The 22,687-nt window shown below is 38.4% G+C and overlaps 1 protein-coding gene across 6 annotated transcripts in view; it reads left to right on the forward strand.

Annotated features, from left to right (window-relative positions):
• The first annotated feature begins 303 nt into the window (after positions 1-303).
• The window catches only part of LOC117160458 (sodium- and chloride-dependent glycine transporter 2), a 31,625-nt gene continuing 9,241 nt past the window's right edge, over positions 304-22,687 (forward strand). Inside the window, exons 1-9 of one of the 6 annotated variants that reach the window (XM_076624763.1) lie at positions 4,654-5,133; positions 5,729-5,897; positions 7,231-7,509; positions 10,525-10,729; positions 11,290-11,483; positions 12,623-12,803; positions 14,308-14,545; positions 15,518-15,856; positions 16,009-16,504. In XM_076624763.1, the coding sequence (XP_076480878.1) occupies positions 4,951-5,133; positions 5,729-5,897; positions 7,231-7,509; positions 10,525-10,729; positions 11,290-11,483; positions 12,623-12,803; positions 14,308-14,545; positions 15,518-15,856; positions 16,009-16,041 (1,821 nt within the window). In that variant the 5' untranslated portion in view covers positions 4,654-4,950 and the 3' untranslated portion in view covers positions 16,042-16,504. Of the gene's footprint in view, positions 410-3,515; positions 3,965-4,653; positions 5,134-5,728; positions 5,898-7,230; positions 7,510-10,524; positions 10,730-11,289; positions 11,484-12,622; positions 12,804-14,307; positions 14,546-15,517; positions 15,857-16,008; positions 16,505-22,687 lie in introns of those variants that run through there. The other 5 variants (XM_076624762.1, XM_033341179.2, XM_076624761.1 and 2 more) reach the window with 5 other exon arrangements.

The raw sequence follows: 22,687 nt of genomic DNA on the forward strand, positions 1-22,687 counted from the left end.
ATTTATTTGTTTGCTTGCTCGATCGCTCGCCCAGTCGCTTATTTGTTTATCGTCCTTTTTTCTTTTCGATCGGCCCCATTGAAATTGACCGATCGCCATGCTAAATTTGCTATGCGCAACTCGATGTACCTGCGACGAACAAAATTTTGCACTTCTATCGGTCAAACGATAATTGTTATCGACTGGTATCGCTTTGGTTATCCTTTTTCTTCGGTAGATGGTACCGCGATTGTAGCTTGGAATAGTCCTTTCGCAGAAAGAAAGAATCCGGTCTGACCGGATTACCGGAATTGTGAATCGAAGACTTCGTCTTCTTTTGTTTGTCGAACGACTTTCTGTGTCGATTGGGTTATCCGGGTTCTATTCGACCCTTGTTCGCTGGATATAGATTTACTCGGAAGTAACCATGGTTTATATAATTTGGTAATTTTTGTTTCGCGAACGTAGCAAGAAACGTTAAAGCCAAGGCTAAGTCCTCTATTTTCACTCTGACAATTGTTGTCTCAAGTTATTGGTTGTGTTAGGTTATGTAAGAGATGGTAGGATGTTACGCGATCAGAAACATTTTTCTGTTTAACTTTACGATAGAAAACGATCTTTTGAATCTTTAATCAAAAATAAGATTTATCTTTCTTGTTTATCAATAGCTGTTGAGAGCGTATGGATTTATTTACAAATACAAAACAGAATCGCGTTGAAAATTGTCATTTTTCGTTGATTTTCCGAGAAATCTTTTCGAAATTTCCGTTTCGATATATTTTTATTATTTCACATGTATATTTTCATTTCACGTGGAACTGGTAAACGGCGTATTGAATTTTAGAAATACTCTCCTATAAATCCTGTAATACCACAGGAAATGTGACTTATCGTGTTTTTCATCTGCGGCCTTCGAACGAAAACAGCAAATTATACGTATTATACATTAACTTTCGTAATACGTCTCGTTTATAAAATAAATTACTACAACGAAAAGAACGCTATTTTACATGTTTAACGCATTCTTACACCGTGAGAAACGTTGATTCCAAGCGGAAATTAAATAATGTATTATTTATCAATAATTATTTGACATCGATGCTTTTCACAATATCGCTTCTTTCTGTTCGTACATTCTACGCAATTTTTTGCGCGCATAAACGAGATCCGATACAAATCGTTCGATACCGACCAAGGGAATTAATTCTGCTGATATTTACGAAAATATTGCGCGCTTCACCCGCAGAAGTTGCATAATTCGTGAAATCTGCGAATTACCGGCTAGGTCTTTATAAATGATAAGCCACCGCCTCTGTTTACCAGGCAATCACCAACGGAGCAGAGATAGGGGATGTTTAATATTTGCCACCGGGCAAAGTAAGTTTGCAAATCGTCCCTTTTATCCGGAACTCGTAGAGCAGACTTCTTTACCTCTTCCACTCGGAATCTGTCTCTTTTCTCACGAGGCCATTGCATACAGCATACGCGATTGGGAGATACGCGAGATCATTGTCCGTTTTGCTCTGTTGGATATAAAACTCTTTTTCTTTTCCCTGTGCCTGCTATAAAATAGCACGTCAGCTTTTCCTTCGACGTTCTTTCATCTCGGAATTCAACTTTTGGAACATCAAACAGCCGCCACCGTTGTGCCGTCCTCCACAGTAAATCGTCTGGGAAATCAGCCGCAACTATTATTGTGCTTTTAAAATCACAGCCACGCGAGATTGAGCTACCGCGTTCCGGTTAATCAACGGATTGTCCGCGTTACGTACGGTTATTGGGAAGATGAGTAGTTTTTTCGCGAAGTATTTAGAAAAAAGGAAGAGACTGGGACGATTAGTAAATTCTGTGTTGTTGAGGTTATTCGATGCGTAAACGGAGAAAACTCGTGGATAAATTGTAAGGCAGAAGATATATCTAGATAGAAGTGTAATTATAAGTAAGAGTACAATTTGAGCTGGTCCAGATCCGCACGCTAGCCGTGTTACCCGATAACTGAAAAACCCCGAAGCCAACGTCGCCTGTCTACTGTTTACGGTCTGTCTTCGTCAGAAGTCTTTTGTCTACGCGCTGTCGATGGCTTCGGTGCTTGAGAAAAACTAAAAAAGACCAGACGTAGAGTTTTCTTAGAAGCGGTGACCACTTCAACGTGTGTTATTATTGCTATTTATCCTTAAATTAAATTGAAACTTTCCTTTTATTTTTCTTTAGTCAATTTACATTTTCGGTTAAGCACTGCATAATTTATCGTTTTTCTCTCGTAACAGATAAGTTTACGAAATAATCGTTTTCTTCCAGTTTAACGTATGTACCTGTCTCTAAATCTTTCAAATTACAATCGCGATTAACTTTTCAAAGATAAGGTCTTTAAATATTATACGCAAATATTGACGGATCTCTGTTCGATATACATAGGCGAAAGGAGATAAACGATATCATCTATACTAAATGTATTGGAATATTGAAACAACTTTGACACTGTTCCGATATAAAATGTTTCACGAGGTTTACGTAGTATGTATTTTGTATTATTTCACTTCCTACAAAATTGAACATCCTAAGTAAACAGTCGATTGAATTGTTAACGTTACGTATGCTCATCAACAAAACATTAATTCTTTCCACCGGTAACATTTTATCGTACAAATTCGTTTAATAGATTAAATATTTGTCATTGTTTGATGCGATCAAATAACGAGAGCGGTTATTTTATCGAAAAATACATCGGCTGGCTCTTATTGTAGCGATCGATTTAACGGAGAAGCACGTGTATTAAATAAAGAAAGCCTCAATTATACTCGCGAGTTAATTAATTTCATTAGCCTTAAATTATAGCATTTGTTTATTCGTTTATAATTATCGTCTCGCGTAATGATGATCAGGATGATCCAGATTATCGATCGTTGTTTAAGCACTTTATCGCAATAATACCGGAAGAACATGATGAGCGCAAATACCAAACGTTATCCTCAAAATTGTATCGCGTTGTGCTTTTCAAATTATTGCGTCGCCATATTTATATCTTCACAATTGACAAAGAATTTGAGATTAAGCATAAAAGAACTCGTCGACCTTTATCTAATAACGTTTATCGAAATGTTAATTCGCGCAAATATGCGGTCTAATTATGAGACGTTCTTACACACTTTTATACGTTTATGACCCGACTTTTACAATTTCGTCGAATTCCCCATTTTCCTTTGTGTTTCCGTTGCACTCGCGAAAGCGCAATGACGTCGCAGCTTCGAACGTATCGCTTTAAAGCAACAGATTAACGGATCAGTTTCGTAAATACCACGTGTAAATCAGACGGAAACGAAAAGACTGCGATCAACTTCGTACGTACTAACGGCACCACGCCGTTTTATCAGCGATAGATCGATCGTATTGCTACGAACAGAGCTGTCCAAATATTTCTGTCAGGCTTTTATCGTACAATGCTGAACGCGCATGTCGACGATTGTTCGTATATAGTTGAATAGCTTGCGAACTATTTGACGTATCGATGTTAAAACGGGAATCCACGAAAAGGGGGGAACGATCGATGTCAAATATACCCTTAAACACCTGTCGTTTAAACTCATAGCCGTAAGTCTCGCGTTATCGTTTCTATCGTATGCGAATCTCGAGCGAAATCGAAACAGCAAAGGCAAAGCGTATTTCATCGTCGCGTCGCACAACGAATACGACGTTGGCCGCTCGCCGATGTCGTCTCACGAGACCCGAGACGTTTTATTTGCGGCTACGGTACTATGAAGCGTATTCAGAACCAACCTCTCGATAATAGCTTTTGTCGATTATCTTGATATCTGAGGTTATATAGTTCTCTAGTAGCGCGCAACTGCGCAGACGATCGCGATCGCGATTGCGAATCGAAGTTGGTGTGGAAGTTGACGGGACATTCGTAATACCGTTTCGACCGTAAATATTTTACTGATATTTTCGTACAATCACCATGACGGAAGCTAAACAATGGACATCCAAGGTGAGCATAGTGCGCGCTTAGGCTACCGATCGTTCTCAAGCTTGTGAAAAAAGTGAACGCAACGCGAATGTGTCTCAAAATTTTATTAAAGTGCAGCGGACGAGAAACGGTTTGATCCAAACGCACCTTATAAGACCAAATAAAGCCTCATGGACGAGGATGATCGTTGTTTGGGATGCTCGGTATCCGTGACATACATACGCAATGAAAACGACGTATACACGTAAATATGTGTTTTGTCACAGGAAGATTTTCCAGAAGAATCAATCCTGTTCAACTCGTGAAAGTGAATTATTGCAGATACGCTACGAGTATTAAGACGCTTGCCGATATTTAGTACAAGAAAGTAGTACAAACCGGATGATTCCCACCGTTTTTATTTCCTAGTTACTTTGTTTTACAAATCTGTTATTTCGTTCGCGTTACACGCGTTTCACGATGTAAAATTTGTTCGAATTTTTCGATAAGTATAACGAATAAGTGTCCTAATATTTCTGATCCTAGCAACGCATGTAAGATGGAGTTGTCGAAAGAGTAGAACCGTGATTCGTACAATCATTATTAACGTACACGAAGATTATACGCGGAAACGGTATCTTCGATGAAAGCTACGGTACCCGTTAAGTACATAGAGTTTCGTTCCAAAAATATTACACCGACGATCTCCTCGCGGCGGCGTAGTCTGGTTCGGGGAGGGGAACAATCGAGTTCGCGTGCGTCTCGATGCGCCGACGAAACAATGGGATCAACCATGCGCGGAAAAGAACAGCGTTTCGTTGGATCTTATCTGTCGGTGGCTTACGGTGCGAGTAGATTAAACCACCGATGCTCGTGCCGTTAGACTTTGCAGATAAATTCAGCCGATTCGAGCGTTCCCTTAATCTCGTTACGTAAATACCTTGGACGGTCCTCCAGTGGCAGCTCTTACCTTCCCACTTCCCGCGTTACCTTTCGCCCGAGTGTATTGTTGTCTTCCACATTCTCCTATGTTTCGTCCGACTCTATGTTCTACAGACTGGTCCTTAGACTTGACTATCGAGGCACTTGATTCCGCTGTTCGATATCGAAGAACGACAGGCAGGGGTGCCGTGGTTTCCCAGAACACCTTTCGACGAAAAAGTTTCTGCACGCACCAACTCTACGCGTTGTCTTTGTTAGGCGATCTTACGGTACGGTCAAACATCGTGAATCTCAGCTAGGCCATCGTTCAGTAATTTTTTAGCAGGCCTATAGCCAATACGCGGCACTCAGAGAAATTCCATTTAGCTCGGTCGTTGATTCATTATTCGGTTTAATTTCAGCAAGTATCCTAGTGTATACTAAATCTAGCTTCTCGATCTAGCTTCTCGGCATTGAGCCTAACAGTTCTGGATATTTCGAACTTCTCACACATAGCGCTAGTATCGTAAGAAAGAATTATTTCGTATTTTGTTCTTATGCGTGTTAACGCGACGCCATGCTGTGACCGGACAGAGTGCTTGACTAAATTTCTACCGATTCGTACGATAGATCGTGCGGTGCACGGGTCCGCCTTAGATCGAACTGTTTACACGGGAAACGTGTTCGAACGACGGAATGTTCGGATAATCGAGGTTCTATCGTTGTTAACTCGCATTTGTTTCATAACCTACCTGTCCACACAACCGCTACGGCAGGTTCTTCCGGTTGTTGGCCCCTTTTTTCCCCATTCGGTTGCCGGTTGTCGTGCGTTTCGCGGCGATGATTTATATGATGCAAATATAACGTAACCCGTGTTATTGGCAGACGAAGAGGGTTTCACTGGGAGTTGGCGGTGCCTTGGTGGAGCTAACGCAGGATCCTGAACGGGGTAGCTGGGCCAATCCCATCGAGTTTGTTCTATCCTGCATCGGGTATGCCGTTGGCATTGGCAATGTTTGGCGTTTCCCTTACCTTGTATATCGTAATGGCGGTGGTACGTATATATACATATGTTGGTAGCTGTGCGTATCCTGGCGTCGTGGTGAACGTACGGTATGTATGCTGCATGTGGATACGGGTAGCGTGTGCGCACGACTTTCCCATACGAGAAAAACGTCTAGTCGTATTCGCTAAACAGACGGTCACGGGCTAGCAAACGAACTACTGGATTACGCGGAATGATTTATTTTCGTGCGTCGGCCGTTTTCGTAGAAAAAGGAGAAAACCGGAAGGGAGAAAAAGGGAAAAGAGAGGAAGCAGAGAAAGAGAAATAGGCGGATGAGCAGACGCGTGACACGGAGTGTACGTGCGTGGTCGACGTGACGAAGCGACTAATTCGAATAATTAAGCGTAGTTTGGCAGCTCGTGACCGAGCGTTCGGGAAATTTAATAAATCTTTCCTGGCTGCGTGTGCGGTTGTGCCTGTTGATACAGCCGCTCCTCTCTTTCACCGGGTTTATTTGCGAAATTCCAAAAGGTAGGAAAAGAGAGAGAGATGCTGCCCGCGTATTCTGAACACTTGGCTTTTAATTATTCTATTTTACTTCCACTCTCGTCGTTTTGTTCTTTTCTGTTTACGTGGCCCCAGCTCTTCATTGTTCCCCGGTCGGCGCAGCGGCTCCTAATGAAAGACGACCAAAGAGAGAATAGTGGCTGACCGTTTTTAACCTTTCTACTGTAACGCCGTGTTTCGTCGCGTTAATCAGACTCAGGGGCTCGATAACTTTTAATTAGTATCCATTCGAAACGAATGATAAATCGGCTCGTATTCCTTGGGTATATTTATCTGGTTGTTCCGACGTAAACGAACACGAACGGGACATTAATCGACATCAAGAATAGCCTTTTTAATCGAAGACATCGTTTTTTACTTATTTTTTAATACCGCGGTTGTTTAACTTTTTTGGTTTACCAATCAACTTTTTATCGACGATTTGCCGTTTATTATACGTTAGAACGAGAAGATTAGATACAGTCTTCGGTATTTATTCGACCGAACAGAGATGTATATACGTATACATCGATTCACGAAAGTATTTGAACATTTACCATGGAAAGCTTTTATATCCATAATCGACTGTTTAAATACTTCTATGATCTCTGCGAAATATGTACTTGCAGCAAGCATCTTATAATTTCCATACATATTTTCAGATTCCACCGATACAAGCGTTACGAGTCTCATAACGGTGCTGACAAAATTTCATTGATCGATACTTGTGTTCGAATACTTGCGCGAACCTACGTGGTATCGTAGTTGTCGCCGTCCTCGTTAAACTCTTTATAAATACGTTATAGCGTATTTCCAGTCGTTGCTCTGTTTACAGGTACATTTTTAATTCCATTCGTTTTAATGCTGATAACCATGGGATTGCCGATATTTTTTTTGGAACTGGCGATTGGACAATATTCAGGACTTGGCCCTAACGAAGCGTTCACACGTATGGCGCCGGCACTCGAGGGTCTCGGTTATTGCACCCTCGTCGTCATTTTGCTTGTAATGGTCTACTACATGGTGATCGTTGCCTGGACACTTTTCTACACGTTCGTCTCGTTCGTGCCGAAGCTCGGTTGGGCCTACTGCGACAACGATTTCAACACGAACGGTAAGCACACTGATAAAATAACGGACGTACTGCCGCGCCCCTTGTAAATTTTAGAGAACGCACCTCGCCTACGAACGATGGGTTCGACTTGTTATTTAGCGTAACGTAGCGTAACCGTGCCACACGCGTATTTTATCGTTCCCATAAAGCCCGAAGAGGTCGTAGAACCGTTTTAAACGATCGAATGACGAACGGCTCGTTTCTTCGAAATTCAATTTCTCTACTCTGCAGAACGGAAGCGCATAACATGAGAAAAATATTCTCCTCTTCCTTCGTATCGTTACATGCTGCTTTATGTTTTTCCATACATTGTATAGCTGGCAATTTATGAGTATATACGCGTACTACGTATGCCTTTTGTGTTACCAATATGTAAATAACAACAATTTTCATATTGAAAATTTTTTGTTCAGCAAAATATAGCTTGATCTATAGATATGGAATGGTACGTGCGAATATTTTTCGGTTTTTCTAGAAACAAACTTTAATTAACTTGGATGCAACGAAATGCCTTTTTTTTTCTCAGTTTCAATGTCCTCTTCGCAGGTTATTTAAAGTCGCGCCTAATCGTTTGTGCGGGGTTAGAGCTTTAAAAAGGTATTGGTATCGGTGAATGTTTCTCGTATATCTTATCTCCATAGGTGAAACTACCACGTAATTTGTCGATCGTAATTCTTTCCTCATTTAATCTACAATCTCTTTACTCTAATCTGTTCTAATATCTATTCTAATCTACATATCTACGAAATAACGGTAAAATGCACAAACCTACAACATTGTTCTCCATTCGTATTTCGTATTGTATTGTATTTACAATTCGTATTGTACGCTGCAATGAATATATAATAAGAGTCCTTTCTTTATCGATTTAGCAGTTCTTTTAATGTTATTCCTCTTGTTCGTAGAATATAGTAAAGCAATTTATTTTTACAACTAAATGATTTTATTCGTTGAAAGAATTTATTTATATCGCATTCACCAACTTTTCCTCAATGTCGATTCAAATCGTACGTGTATATGCCCCTTTTTGCGAGAGTTGGATGTTTTATTCAAAATATATCTTGTTACAAAAACAAGTTATTTTGTGCAAGATATTTCGGGTTACGTGCGATCTACGATATCGAAATCAGAACATAAAATTAGCAAAAGAGACCGAAATAATATTCTCGTTCGAGGTATGACCTCATTTTCAAAATTGCAATTTATTTCGTGCTGTAATAGTTGCTCGCCTGTTTTTAGAGAAATCGTTCAAAACAATACCGTAAATATCCACTGTGATTGTTCATCCTGTGAAATTACATTCTTTGTTGTCGCCAAAAAACGGCGACAAAAATCTTGTAACGGAAGTTCGGTTTAGCAACTTTACTTCTACTTTATTACAACTTTCATCGACAGAGCGATCATTGTAACCACTGACCGCCGACCGCCGACCGCTGACTGCCAATTCATACGACCAATATTGTTACAAAGAATTTATTTTGTTACAAGCGGTGATTCGACATTTTTCCAATTTCATGGAGACGATCGTTTGCTTTTATCTCTGCTATTCCTAGGTTACTTCGTTAAATCTACACGCGTTTGATGTGGATTTCTTGTGGATATCCTCATATAGATTGCACTAGTCATCTTTAACACAGTAGCGTGTATCCTTTATGATTGATCAAATGAATTACGGGAACAAAACTTAACAGATATGAATATATATATATATACACACACACACACACACACACACACACACACAGCGAAGGAACGAGTGCACTAAAAAGAGAAATCGTGCATTTTTGACCGATTAGGAGGTTTGGATTGAGACTTGGAAATTGTAATTTCTCTTTTTTATATTTTTTTCTAATTTTTTGTCCGCCTAAGGATTGCTTGCTTATCTCATAATAAAAACCTTATCTAATTGTTTGTTACGTACGAGACAAAACGTGTGTATTTAGGTTAATGCACTTCGTGGAAAAGGTTGACTCACACCACGCAAATGCATGCCTCACACACATAACGTACTAGCTCGCTTCGCTATCAATTTCTGGTAGGCTTTAGGGTATTCGTATGCATAATATATGTATAAAAAGCTAAAAATTAGAGATCCTGGGTCTTAATCGCCATAACTTCGTTAAGTTTACTCGCTGTACGGATCGTAACAACTTTTATATTTATGTTATATTATACGAGAAATTTATTCCATCTCATTTTAGATTTTAACTCATTTTCAGCTTATCTTGCAAGTTATATGCGTACCAGATATGAATATATACATATATATTATTTTATATTACATTATTAATAATATATATTGTAATTCTAATGCTACGTCCTACGTTTCTCATTCGATAAGGTACAAAGAACGATCTAGGACGTGCGAGAAAACAAGTGTTTTTATAAAAACGCGATTGTCTATTAGTAGATAGCTACAAAAGATGTGTTAAAAATGGTTGTGCCTGTGTCTCACACAAACTCGTGCACTTTGGACGGTTATAGCTGTGCCCACGTTTTACGCATTAAGGGGTTAAGGACGCTCGTTCGTGCGATTTTTCTCAGGTTCAACAAACAAAGCAGTCTCTTTAGCTGCTTATTGGTGCCGCCGCCTTACGCGTGTCACTAAAACAAGCGCGCGCGTGCCCTCGTAGCTACGCCATAAGGGAACGCTTGAAACCGGAAATCCCTCGTAGAACGAAGTATCTCTCTGAAATAAATGCGGGGAGAACAACAAAGCGCTCGTGTAATTAGTGGCGGTCTCTCGACGATCGTAACAAAGTACCAGTGCGGATATACATACGTACATAGGCAACATAGGTATACGTGTATATGACCAGCTATCGCATGTAATATCGAACCATACGCTGTCAGCTCTACGACGCATCGTATTCTGTAAACGACAGCTATTTCGTTTCAATCAGCGATAGCCTTTGGAAGCCTTTGAAAGCCTTTGATGTTGTTTCCTAATTATCGCGTAACCAGGGCAACGATATTGGATATGCGGGGATAAAGCCATAATGTCGACTTGTACAGATTGTTATAGTGGCCTGCAAGGGATCCAATGTCAAACGAATGATCCGGAAACGATATTTTACAACAAGACTTGCGTATCGGCCAGGCTTATCTGCAAGAATTTTGGTTTCGAGGATGGCAACGTCACGCATTGTTTCGATACGAACAGATTGGAACTTCTCCAACACCTTTATACTCGCATCCTTTCTTCGGAGGAATATTTCAAGTATGTCACGAACCGGTGTATGTTATAAACCATTTTCTTCTTTTTTTTTCTTTTTTTGTGCATTTACGAAAGATCACGAAAGAAACGAACAGAACGCGTGCGATATGCGGAATAGTATATCTAAATATAGCGGTTTTTATAATACTCGATGAGTACTTTTCTTCTAATGAAACGAGCTCGAGCGAGTATTAGTTCCAAAATCGATATTCTAAATATATTAGGTCACACGAGGCAAGTAGACCGGTTTTTATACGGAGAATTAGGTCAGTGGTACTAGAGAGTGCCACGAAGAAAAACATAATCACCTTTTCTTTCTACAACTTTTTCCCATTTCGCCTGCAAACACAATAACGCTGCCCACGTAAAATTTTCCGACTATCCTTTTACCAAAGTATTCTCTCATAGCATTTTTTAGTTAGCTATGACATGTTCCATTTCGCTATTTACCTTCTATCTTTATTTAGCTATCACGTAGTTTGTTATTCATTTATAAATAAGAAAATCACGGGGAAAGCTGAAATATTTAATCGTGGTCGGATATTATCGTTGGTCGAATCTAGCGACCGCGTATTGGGTCTACGAGGTGCCACGTGGGAACATTTTGGAGGCATAAGATGGGAATTGTTAGGATGTCTCACCCTCGCTTGGATAGTCTGCTTCCTATGCCTGATGCGCGGTGTCCAGTCCATTGGGAAGGTCGTCTACTTTACCGCACTTTTCCCTTACGTCATGCTTACGGCGCTGCTGATACGAGGTAAGAAGAACACAAGCAAAACGCTTTTCGTGCAATAGAAATTTCTTCGTTGATGCGATTAAGGAATTATGTATTACGTTGAGAAACAAGCTGATTCACGTTTTCTTAAAAGAGAGCGTCAAGTGTGTTTATTTCCACGTAAAATCTATCTAAGCAAGGTGTAATTTGTTTTACATAAATTCAAACATATGTATCTTTACATTCTTTGAATAAATTTTAGAACTAGACCGGAGGCTTTTATGCAATTTCATATTTCAGCGAACAGAACTAAGTTTCATCCGCTAAAAATTATAAAGAGTACATCACTTTGAATATTTCATATATTTCTATATACTATTTGCAATCTGTAGATTTTTGCACCTTTGAAACTATTATAGATGCATGAAAATTCGCAATATACCGATAACATTCTCTGAAATGCTTATATCAATGAAAAGCGAAAGAACTTATTGCTCAAGTTAATATGTTTGCTATTACATAGACTCTTACGTAGTATCGTCAACTATTACATAAAAGCCGAAAAATTTGTTTTTGAAAAATTATACAATGTCCATTTTTATCCTAGAACTGTTTCTCCTTCGTATAAAAGAATGTTACGGCACTGCGTATATACAGGGTGTTCGTTGATCGTCAGGATTTTTCAGATGATGTAAAATTTTAATTATACGTCAGAATAAATGAATACTTTGCAATGTATTATTAATTCAGAATTGCTGCAAAACAATTATTTTTCAATCATCGGACACGTTCATTAAGAACGCAATAAATAACTATCAACGAATCGGAAGAGAATATTACAATCGATGAATTGTCAACAAATTAAAAAATAAATTAATTGTTAACGGTCAGAGATGATAAAATGGCATCATGACCCGCGCGAGGTTTTCGCGTATATCAAGTTTCATAATTAAAATTCTTCGACAAGATAATTGATAATTTATGAATATTAAAATGATATTAAAATGCTATTAAACGAGATATCTCTTTATGCGACATTAAACTTCAAATATGAATTAAAAATCTAAATTTAAGAATTTCATGTGTCGCTGGATTGCATAAAAAGTATGTTTTTTTTTTGTAGCGATATCAGTTATTTTAAAGAATTTGTCAATTTTTATTGGTTTATTGTACACGTGCAGGTGTTACACTGGACGGTGCTGGTGACGGTTCTCTTTGGTTTATTACGCTAAAATGGTCAACACTGGAATCAACTAGCGTATGGGCAGATGCTGCATCCCAAGTTTTCTATTCCCTTGGTATCGGTTGTGGATCTTTGATCACTCTTTCGAGCTACAGTAATTTCAATAACAATTGCCACAGGTAAGCGTACGCAGTCGATATTCGACCACGCAACTCCTTCTTTATAACGCTACTACGAATTTTGCGTGCTCTGAAATTGATCGAAAGAGTATACTCATGCATCAGGAAATAAATTTATGAATAAGCAAATGTAGATCATCGCAATCTATTCGTGTTCTTATCAAATCACCATTACGCTCTCGGCAATCCAATAAAGTTACACGAATATCCAATTAAAATCTTCCGCTCAATTAATACGATTCATTCACTTAAAAGTCAGCAATAACGATAATGCATTTTACATTCGCGTGAATCTTTGGATACGTCCACCAACGATCTTGCACTCGTGCTTCGAATGAAAAGGCGTTCAAATGTCTGAATTCTGTCGTCGGAATCGACTGTAGCGATCTTCTAATGACGTGATTCGTCGTAAAATGATTAACCTTTTACGCTGTGGGATCTGTGTGTCCTATGAGTACATCAAAAACTATAAATCGTTACGATTTAAAATTCGTCGAGATATATATTTTCACCACGATATACGAATCGTTACGTACACATTTCCTATTTCACTTATTAAAATTTAGCATATGGGGAGTACATATTAGCCAATAGATATTAATCAATAAATGATTATATCCAAAATCCATATGAAACAACACCTTTTTAATTCTTCGACGTAGTTATTGCGGCGCACTGCCGACAGTTTAAATCGACAGTGAGAGGATTAAAGCTAAACTTATCAAGCGCAGGGTGTATTTCAAACAGTGAACCAGTGAATGCGATATTTGGACGTTGAGAACGTCTGCTTCATTTCGTACGATACTGATCGTAAGATGTATCATCCAAGCCACGGTACCTCCGAAACAAAACGATACTCGCCGAGTCGGAGCGTTCACGTGCTCGAAATATTGCAGAAAGTCGTAATTAGCATGATTATCCGACGCTGAACTTCTCTCCCAACGGCAGATACAATTCGTTGCACGTTGCATCGCGTATATAAATTATATCAGTGCGACGCAAGTCGAATGAGCAAGTAGCGCAGCACCGGAATATAACTTGCCGCACCAGCTGGCCAACTTTTACCTGTGATTATTAATTGTTCTTCCTCTGTTCTGTCATTTAACTGCCGCGTCTCGCCCTTATCGCGTGATACGTTTTATACTTCCGAAAAGCCTTATATGGCGTCGCTCGCTGAATCAGAACGTCGTTTTCTCGTGACGATACGAAGGTAAAACACGGCACCATCCACCCATTTTCGGCCACACTGATGCGTTTGATACGAGCTTTTATGGTCCGTCGTTTGCGAAATATTCATACACGATTCAAACGTCCTGTGGAAACGACTTGTAATAACGACAAATAATAAATGATCTTGGTCTCGCAATAATCATGGAGGGTACGACAAATTGTCAGAATGCATGAAAATATAAAAATGTGATAGAACCTGCCGTATCCGAACTAATGAGAAGGCAAACATCCTGCTACCTGTCTTAAATATATTTTTCTCCTTTACTTCTCTTAGAGACGCAATTATCGTGACGTTTACGAATCTCGCAACGTCGATCTTCGCCGGATTCGTGATTTTCTCCATTATGGGATTCCTTGCCCGTCAAGTGGGCATGCCAATCGACGACGTGATCAAAAGCGGGGCAGGCCTGGCTTTCATCGCGTACCCAGAAGCCGTGGCACGGATGCCGTTGCCCAATCTCTGGGCAGTGTTGTTTTTCGTCATGCTGTTCATCCTGGGCATCGGTAGCCAAGTAAGTACTTGCATTAAACAACAGGATGGTAGATTCGCGAAAAGTAACGATCGATCGAACGAGTTGAACCGTGCGCGTTCCTCGCGTTTTACAAGTTCGTTAAAAAATGGAGTAGGCACTTTTGAAGTTAAGGAGAGCACTGTGCAAGTCGATTCGCGGTTGCCGAGCAAAGAGAAAGAAGGTTTAGCGAGAAGAAGCGAAAGAATAGGTGAAAGTAAGAAATGGGAGATAAAGTAAAAAAAGGGGGAAAGGAAAGGGCACGAGCAGAGAAGCGTGAAGACTTTTGAAAATGAAGAGCATCGTATTTCCATGTTGTTTAAAGTTTAAAGTACGGCCTTGTTATTTGCACGGTGTGGGTCTGCGCGCGCGAGAAGGAGAAGGCAAAAATTTTTCGTCCTACCGAGCCAGCTAAGAAGGCGCTATTCAAGTGCCGCGAAAACCGGAACGCCAGCCGCCGTATTCGTCAAAAGAGCTGTGAGGGAAAATGTGCTCGCGAGTAGCCAGACGATCGTGCCGTGTTACTTTTGCATCACCTCCCGTCTCTCTGCCTCGAGGCTCGTATATCATGGAAAGAGTTATGGTTTGCCGTCCCACTGAAATCCACACCTTTCCTCCTGTCCTCGTCTTTCCACCTTTTTTTCCCTACGAATGAGAGAACCGTAGAAAGGTAAACGAGCGAGGCAAAAAGAAAGCCGGCGGAGAGAAAGGGAGAGCCGCGGAAAGAAAGCGAAAGGCTTTTTGTTTTCTACACGCGTCTCTGCCCCTCTGCTGCCTCTGCAGCTTGCACGCTGAAGGGTAATTAAGACAGACGGCGTCAAGAAAGAAAAAAGGGAAAAAAAATATACGAGGGGGAAAAAAGGGGCGAGAAAGAAGAAAAGAATATAAAAACGGAGAAAGGGTAACGAGAATCCCCGACGGGCGAGCATCGAATCTCGAGTAACACAGTCGGTCGTTGCTTTTTACGATACGCAGTTCGCAGGCGTGCAGGCGATAAACACCGCCATATTGGACCTGCGACCAGATTTACGAAAACACGAGAGCTACGTGGTATTAGGGATATGCGTCACTTGCTGGCTCCTTGCTATACCGATGGTGTTCGATGGTGGTATTTACCTGTTCACGCTGATGGACTGGAACACCGCTTCTTGGGCAATACTATTGATCGGCATTGCCGAGGTCGGCGTGGTAGGCTGGTGTTACGGGTGCAACAAATTCCTGCGTAACATAGCTGAAATGCAAATGCGGTTCAGCCTTTTGCTCCGCAGATATTGGTGGCTCAGTTGGGCTGTGCTCGCGCCTATCACTTGTCTGGTAAGTGCATTGTAATCGCATCCCCTCCGTTCGTGTCTTGACGCGTTGCTACAGTTGTTTCCGTGCACCAGGATCCTCGAAATACACCTGGCCAACTATGTCCAAGTTATTCTCCGATAATTAACTCGATCGATATCGAACTTGTTTTACAGATGTCGGATGCCGATGCCGTTCTGTGTAAATGAAACTCTATGGAACTAAATGAAACTAAATGAAACTAAAATGCCGAGAATATTTCCATTGAAAATCCCCTGATTTGTAATCTGCAGCGTGGAATTATCGAAGATACTAAAGTATCGTTTGAATTAAAATTGATTAGGTTAAAACGTAAATGTTAATTGTAAATGTTATTAGATAAAAGCCAATTAATTTGTTATAATCGATTAGGAGAATCGAACATCTTTTCGTAAATATAAACGAAGTATAAAACATTAGAAACTTTGGCAACGACTACGACAACAGAATAGCAGTTTTATCTTGAAAAGGAAAGCTTCTTGTAATTACAAAATTTCTTCGATATTCGAAAGAAATACATTCTTCCAGTTCGTAAAAATGTAAGTGATTTTTAAATATACTAAGATGTAATTAATCTTTAAATATAATACAAACAGAATTCGCATTCTAATGTTTCGCGAAAAAAAAAGATTAACATATAATTCCGTATATTCCTAGTGCACGAATACGCTGTACATCTTATCAGTGTAAGATAAGAAAGCGTCGAATAGATACGTATTGGATATAAATGCAACTTACATGCAGATATTGGTTGAAAGTTTCCAGGTAAACTATATCAATTATGAAATTTGTTTTAAAGTGTCATAAATATTTTACGTTCAACCAATTTTAATAGTAGTTTCGCTGGTTACTAATGATGCAGCCTCAAATTGAATTTCCTAATACAATAGATACAAGTTATATTGGGAAATTTCGAGCAACTTTGAAAACAATAACTTTCTGTCAGAGTTTCATAACTTTGACATACATGAATGTATAATGCTTAGTATCTGAATTGTATATTGTGCTCTTAGGTGAGGTCAGCAGCCAATTACGCATGTCCTTGTTGTGATTATATCGTTCCTCCTATCCATTATATAATACAAATGATATAATTATATGATAGGGATAAAGCTAAATCGATTTTCGTGTTATTTCGGCACGATGAAGATTTGACGCTTTTAAACTAAAAGAAGCGCTACATATCTATGTCTGAGCGCAATAAAAAATGTCAGTTTCCCAAAACTGAATTCGAATTATTTAAATTTACGATTCTTTTACGCTATTTTTTCTACAAAATTTCACATTAAGATTCTTCAAAATAAATATTACTTTGAAAAACAGGGTTCACTTCAAAGTCATATTTACTTTTATTAAAAAATAATCTCCCACGAAAACGTATATTTTGCGTTCGCTTTTGTCGCCTCTCCGTTAGCTACAAGATGAGTAACCTAATAAATATTCTTTTTTATTAAATTGCATTAGGCGTCTTAAATATTTCATATACTCCGATTGCTTCTAAAACAATCAATGTTATCTACATTTTCAGAACTTTCAAATACATAAATCATCGTTCATTCTCGCCATTATACATCTGAATCTGCCCAATATTCGCCCCCAAATATACCATGTAATCACACTTAGCTTCCGTAAAACTTGGTTGAAACCATGGCAATCATACGAATCATCCGAGCGATTAAACAAATCCGGTTCACGGACACGAGCTAGTTCGTTCGTTCAGTTCGTACCACTCTCTTTTTCCGGGCATGCACCTCATAGTTAAGACGTTAATCCTTTCTCCTTTCGAGGTGTTTTCACTGACGGTATTATCGCGGTTTTGCTTCTCGGTCTGCAAGCATTTAGCGCGACGCTTGTGCTCCATTATTGATTTTCCGTTTGTTTTAGACTCTTCCTCCGCCTGTCGGTCGTATATTTTTTTCTTATTCTTCCTTTTCTTTTTTTTTTTTACTCTGCCTTTACTGCTTTCGCATCTTGTTTAGTAAATGACCTCGCGCTCGGTCCTCGTCACGCGCGCCCGAAGCCATTGAAAAAATCACAGCCTAAATAATTATGTTCCATTGCGCCCACTTCATCGTTAACAAACGCAAATCCACTGAAATATCTGGATCACTAATTCGAACAGGCGAAAGCACGCGCAGAGAGACACGGTAAAGAAGCAAGTAATGATCATTCTCTCGAGTCACCTTGGAGAATTTTCATCATTATCGCAGCAAGAGCGGAGTAGAGTCTCTCCGGTAAAGATTTCTCGGTTCTATTCTATCGCAACCTACAGTGGCTCACGAAAGTATTCGAAACTTATCACGGAATTTTTTTACGAACATATTATATATATTATACGAAACTTTTTCAAATTTTCTTAACACGACTATCGCGTTTGTAACAGTAAAATATGAAATGTATATAGAAGTTATTCAATTCAAAAATGTATATAGAGGTTAAAAGACATTTGTTGCAAATATACACTTACAAATCGTTGCAACAAGATCGTAACTTCTCAATCGATTTCTCGAAAACAGAGCGCCATGCACTCATATCCTTTTGGGGTTGTTTTACGTCAATCCGAAGCATAGAATGTAAATACAGTCAACTCATTCGAGATTTCACAGTTTCCGCTATCTCCTTGTTATTGAAAAATTAGTATACAACACGAATAGTAGTCTTAAACGTATAATTAGTGCTAAAGATGGTCTCACTACATGTTGTGGCTTATTAATATACCGAATAATTGTCTGTCCAAATACTTTGGTGATCTCTGCGATATGTGTGTCTTTAATAAATATATTCTAACTTCTATATATAGTTTCTATATATCTGTTTCGAGTTTTATCGATCTAGTCACGATAGTCGTGACTCTTGTCTAATGAGATCTCAAAATATTTTGTATCATACGTATACCGTATATAAATATATAACAAGTTCCTGGATGTGTTCGAATATTTTCACGAGTCATTGCACTCCACCGATGCCTATCGTGTTCTATATCTGTTTTTGTATCGAGAGTTCCAAAGAGATCTAAATCTGATCGATAGACCGCTTTATTAAATGCGATATACTCGGTGCCGGTTAGTTCGATACGACATAGCTCGATTTGAGATTGACGCTCGATCAATCCTAATTTATTTCCGGAAATAATATTCTGCGATAGTTTGTCTTCCAAGAGTTCGTTTCGTAAACATTAATGTGGATCGTAGGATAGCTTCCTCCGATAAAAGCTTAAAATAGCTTAAAAGTTTCGCATCAGTCGCTGGCATTGGAAAGTATCTAAGGGCGTTTCTTGTAAACCTTTACATCGGTAAACTTTTGTAATGCTAATGTCCAGCATTTTCTTCTGAGTTTTTGCTAGCCTGATTAATTTTAGAAAGTTCAGTGCTTCGTTGCAGTGATCCCTTCTTATTATTAACGGGGCGATTAGGATTAAAAATAAACAAAATCTTACTTCTACAATTTTTACTATGTCTATTTAATTGTTAATTATAATTCTTCTTAAAGCTCCTTTTTAAACCTCAGTTAGGTCTTTTATAGATTCCCCGCTACGTTCATTATCTTTATAATATTTAATTATACAGGATGAACCGGAATAAATTCATTAAAAATTTTATAAATCTATTCCGAGTAATTTTTCACCACGTACTGCATTTCCTCTTTTATCGATTAGCTCTCTCTGTTTTTCTTTATAATAGAAACTGACATTTCTTGCGTTGCAAGAATTTTTATTAAACATATAGGTAAGCAAACATAAATTTTGATAGGTTCAAGCACAATAATTTATACTTAATTTTCATACACCTTGTTCTATGCTTTTCCGTTCTTTATTTTTCAAATTCAACTACCAACGTCGAATCCAGTCGATTATAAAAGTATCTATTATTGATTAAGGACGAACGTATGTCGAGATATGTTTTATCGTTCGAGAAATTATTAATGATATAAAATTACGTTCACAAGCATCAAAATCTCGTTAAAATTCTGTTCGAAATAGCGCATATTTAGTTACCACTGAAATAAATGTTACACCAAATATTTACTGTATATAGATATTCGCATTATATCTTTCTGGTGTTCACGATAGCACAAAAAATGCATAATGTTTGTTTTCGCGTTTTTCCATATCTTGGCAACATAACCCGACTACATTTAACTGGCAGCACTGTAGGCGGATTCTTTTTATCTTCTTTCTGTTTTTTGTTAAGTTCCTTTTGTCCACGATATTCCCCTTAAAAACTCGAAGGAGAAACCGCATCTTAATATATTTCTAAATATACGTTTTACCAGTTTTATACGTTAATTAATTACAAAATCTAACGAGTAATCGTAATCGATTACAGTCTACTAGCACGAACGTTGCAAGACAGTAATCTTTACGTGTACCTTTTTCTTTTATTTTGTCGTAATTGTAAATGAACGAGCATGGCATGTACTGTTTGTACTAAGTTACGTATACTTTCATGTATACGCATGGAATGACGTTGCTCCAGGGGAAGTTCGCTTTAACGAGCAGCCACCCTTTATGTTTTCCTATATTTACTCTCTACATTTTTCTATATTTTTCTACAGGGTATCTCGTCTAACTTTATCACTCGAGATATCTATCTTACCTTTAGAATTTTAAGACGATGTTCTGTGCGAATATTGCGTGGCTTTACAAGTAAGACGAAAGTATCTTCATTTTAAACAGGGTCATCCATGGATTTTCATTAGCATATAATAATAGCTTTTTGAAAGAGATAAACAATATGAGATTCAAAATATTTCTAGATATTTTGCAAGAAATTAAACACGACTTTCAGACGAGTAGATTTTAGCGATTAGTTGATCGAAGTTATTTTTACAGGCTCTTAAAACATCCAACTTCTTCGAATTAAAAGAATTCCGATACAGCGAAAAATAAATAATAACGAATTTGGTGAACGAGATATATGGAGTTTGATATTTCAACTATCTCAAATTCTTCATATTTCTAGCTCTTCATCGATAATTTGCCTTACTGAAAAGCAACGTCTTTTTATTGATCAATCCAGGAATTTCTTTTAAATCGTTGCATTTAATGTTATATCCACGTTGGTTTTGCGATTAATATTCTTCCAATCGCATGAAATATACAACAGAATTGACATTAATTATTAAAGTCGCTATGAGCTTCCTCAACAATCTAGTATTACACTCTTCTAACATTTACGTAATTTTACCCAAATGCTACATTTGGATTTTTTTAAGATTCTTTTAAGATATCGATAGATATTAAATAAAGAAACACGAATATACATACGCTTTGATTACGATGGCTGATAATATGGTTTCGATATTTGTATTATCATAGCACGGTCGATACTCGTATGATACAACAAAGCTCTTTTTCTTTAATACGATTTTACGCGAACGAAAGTACGAGAAAATTTAATGGATGATTCGTTCTGTCAGATTGAAACTGCAGAAAAATCTATATTCGATATTTCATATGCACCGATCTAATACCACCTATACGCAATTGCAGACGCAAGAATATAAGCGGTGGCAGTTTTCCTCAATAACCATTCTTTTTCTACCTCTTCTCCTTTTTCGTGAAGCGAGCCACATTGCTGGAAACCCCTGTCACGTTCCATTTTAGCGATCATGAATCGTATCGAAATAAATGATCACGGTACGCCGAATCGAGTGGCGGTTTTTCCTCCTCTTTCATCGATTACCGGCCTCGTCCGCAGGTTGATTTCGAGGCAACCAATCAAATCGACAACTTAACTTCTGTCTCAAAGCGCACAGACTCGAATTGATCGTGGAGAAAAGAGCGAAGCTTTCCTCGGTCGCACTCTCCTTTTTTTCTGGAAAAACAACGGAAACAACAAGCCTGCGAGCTTTGTTTCGCGATCAATCGAGTGCGATCTCTGTTGATTTATCGCCGTTTTCCGATAAATCGGCTTGCGTGTTTCGGTCATCAGTCACTTGATTTTCATATACAACGTGTCCTCCAGATAGGATGCAATGGCGGCTTTGAAACTTCCCACGCCATTCCGGAAACGTTTTAATACCTATCGGGAACTTTGGGCAATGTGTTCCTTTCGGTGTAGCTCGTATGTTTAATGTAAGTTACATAGCGAACTCGAAGGTATCGATCGTCAGTATTTATGGACTTGCTGGTTGCCAGAAAATGGAATATATTGATTTTTCCTACAGATTATGGTAGTTATATAATACATATTATATTTTATTACATAGGATCCGTTGTTTTTTTATTTTATATATTACGACGTTTCCAGTGGCGAATTATTACTTTCTCCTCCTCTTTTTAATCATGTTTAACGAAAATCGATGATTTACAGAGACTAGTGTGGAATTTAAGTTTATCAGTACGACGAGATCGTGGGTGTGTTATTAAAGCTTTGAAGCTGTTAGATCAATTTCATTTAATTTGAAATTATATCACTCCATCCTTCGCAATATTACTTCTTTCCCACTTTCTTCTTTTCATCTTCTTCTATTATGTTATTTCATTTTTCACTTTTATTACTTCTTTCTTACTCTTTTTCCCCTTATCTTCTATTATGCTTCCTCTTTTGATATCAAACGTACATTTGTCACTACGCTTTAATATATTTCTTTAGATTTCAAATAGTAGATACATTTAGGCTTTTACGAATACGATAAGTCGTTTTAAAAAATCAAAAAGAAGGAAATTAAATACCAAAAATTATAGCTATTATTCCCAGAATTTTAGCGAAGGCAGTGCTAATAATTTACGTGAATAAACTGGTCTTCCGTTCCTTAAGGGGAATTAATTTTATATTTCATGTTCAAATTTTGATATCTTCTATAGATTTTACT

The sequence above is a fragment of the Bombus vancouverensis genome, chromosome 15, assembly GCF_051014615.1.
Source record: "Bombus vancouverensis nearcticus chromosome 15, iyBomVanc1_principal, whole genome shotgun sequence".
NCBI lineage: Eukaryota > Metazoa > Arthropoda > Insecta > Hymenoptera > Apidae > Bombus > Bombus vancouverensis.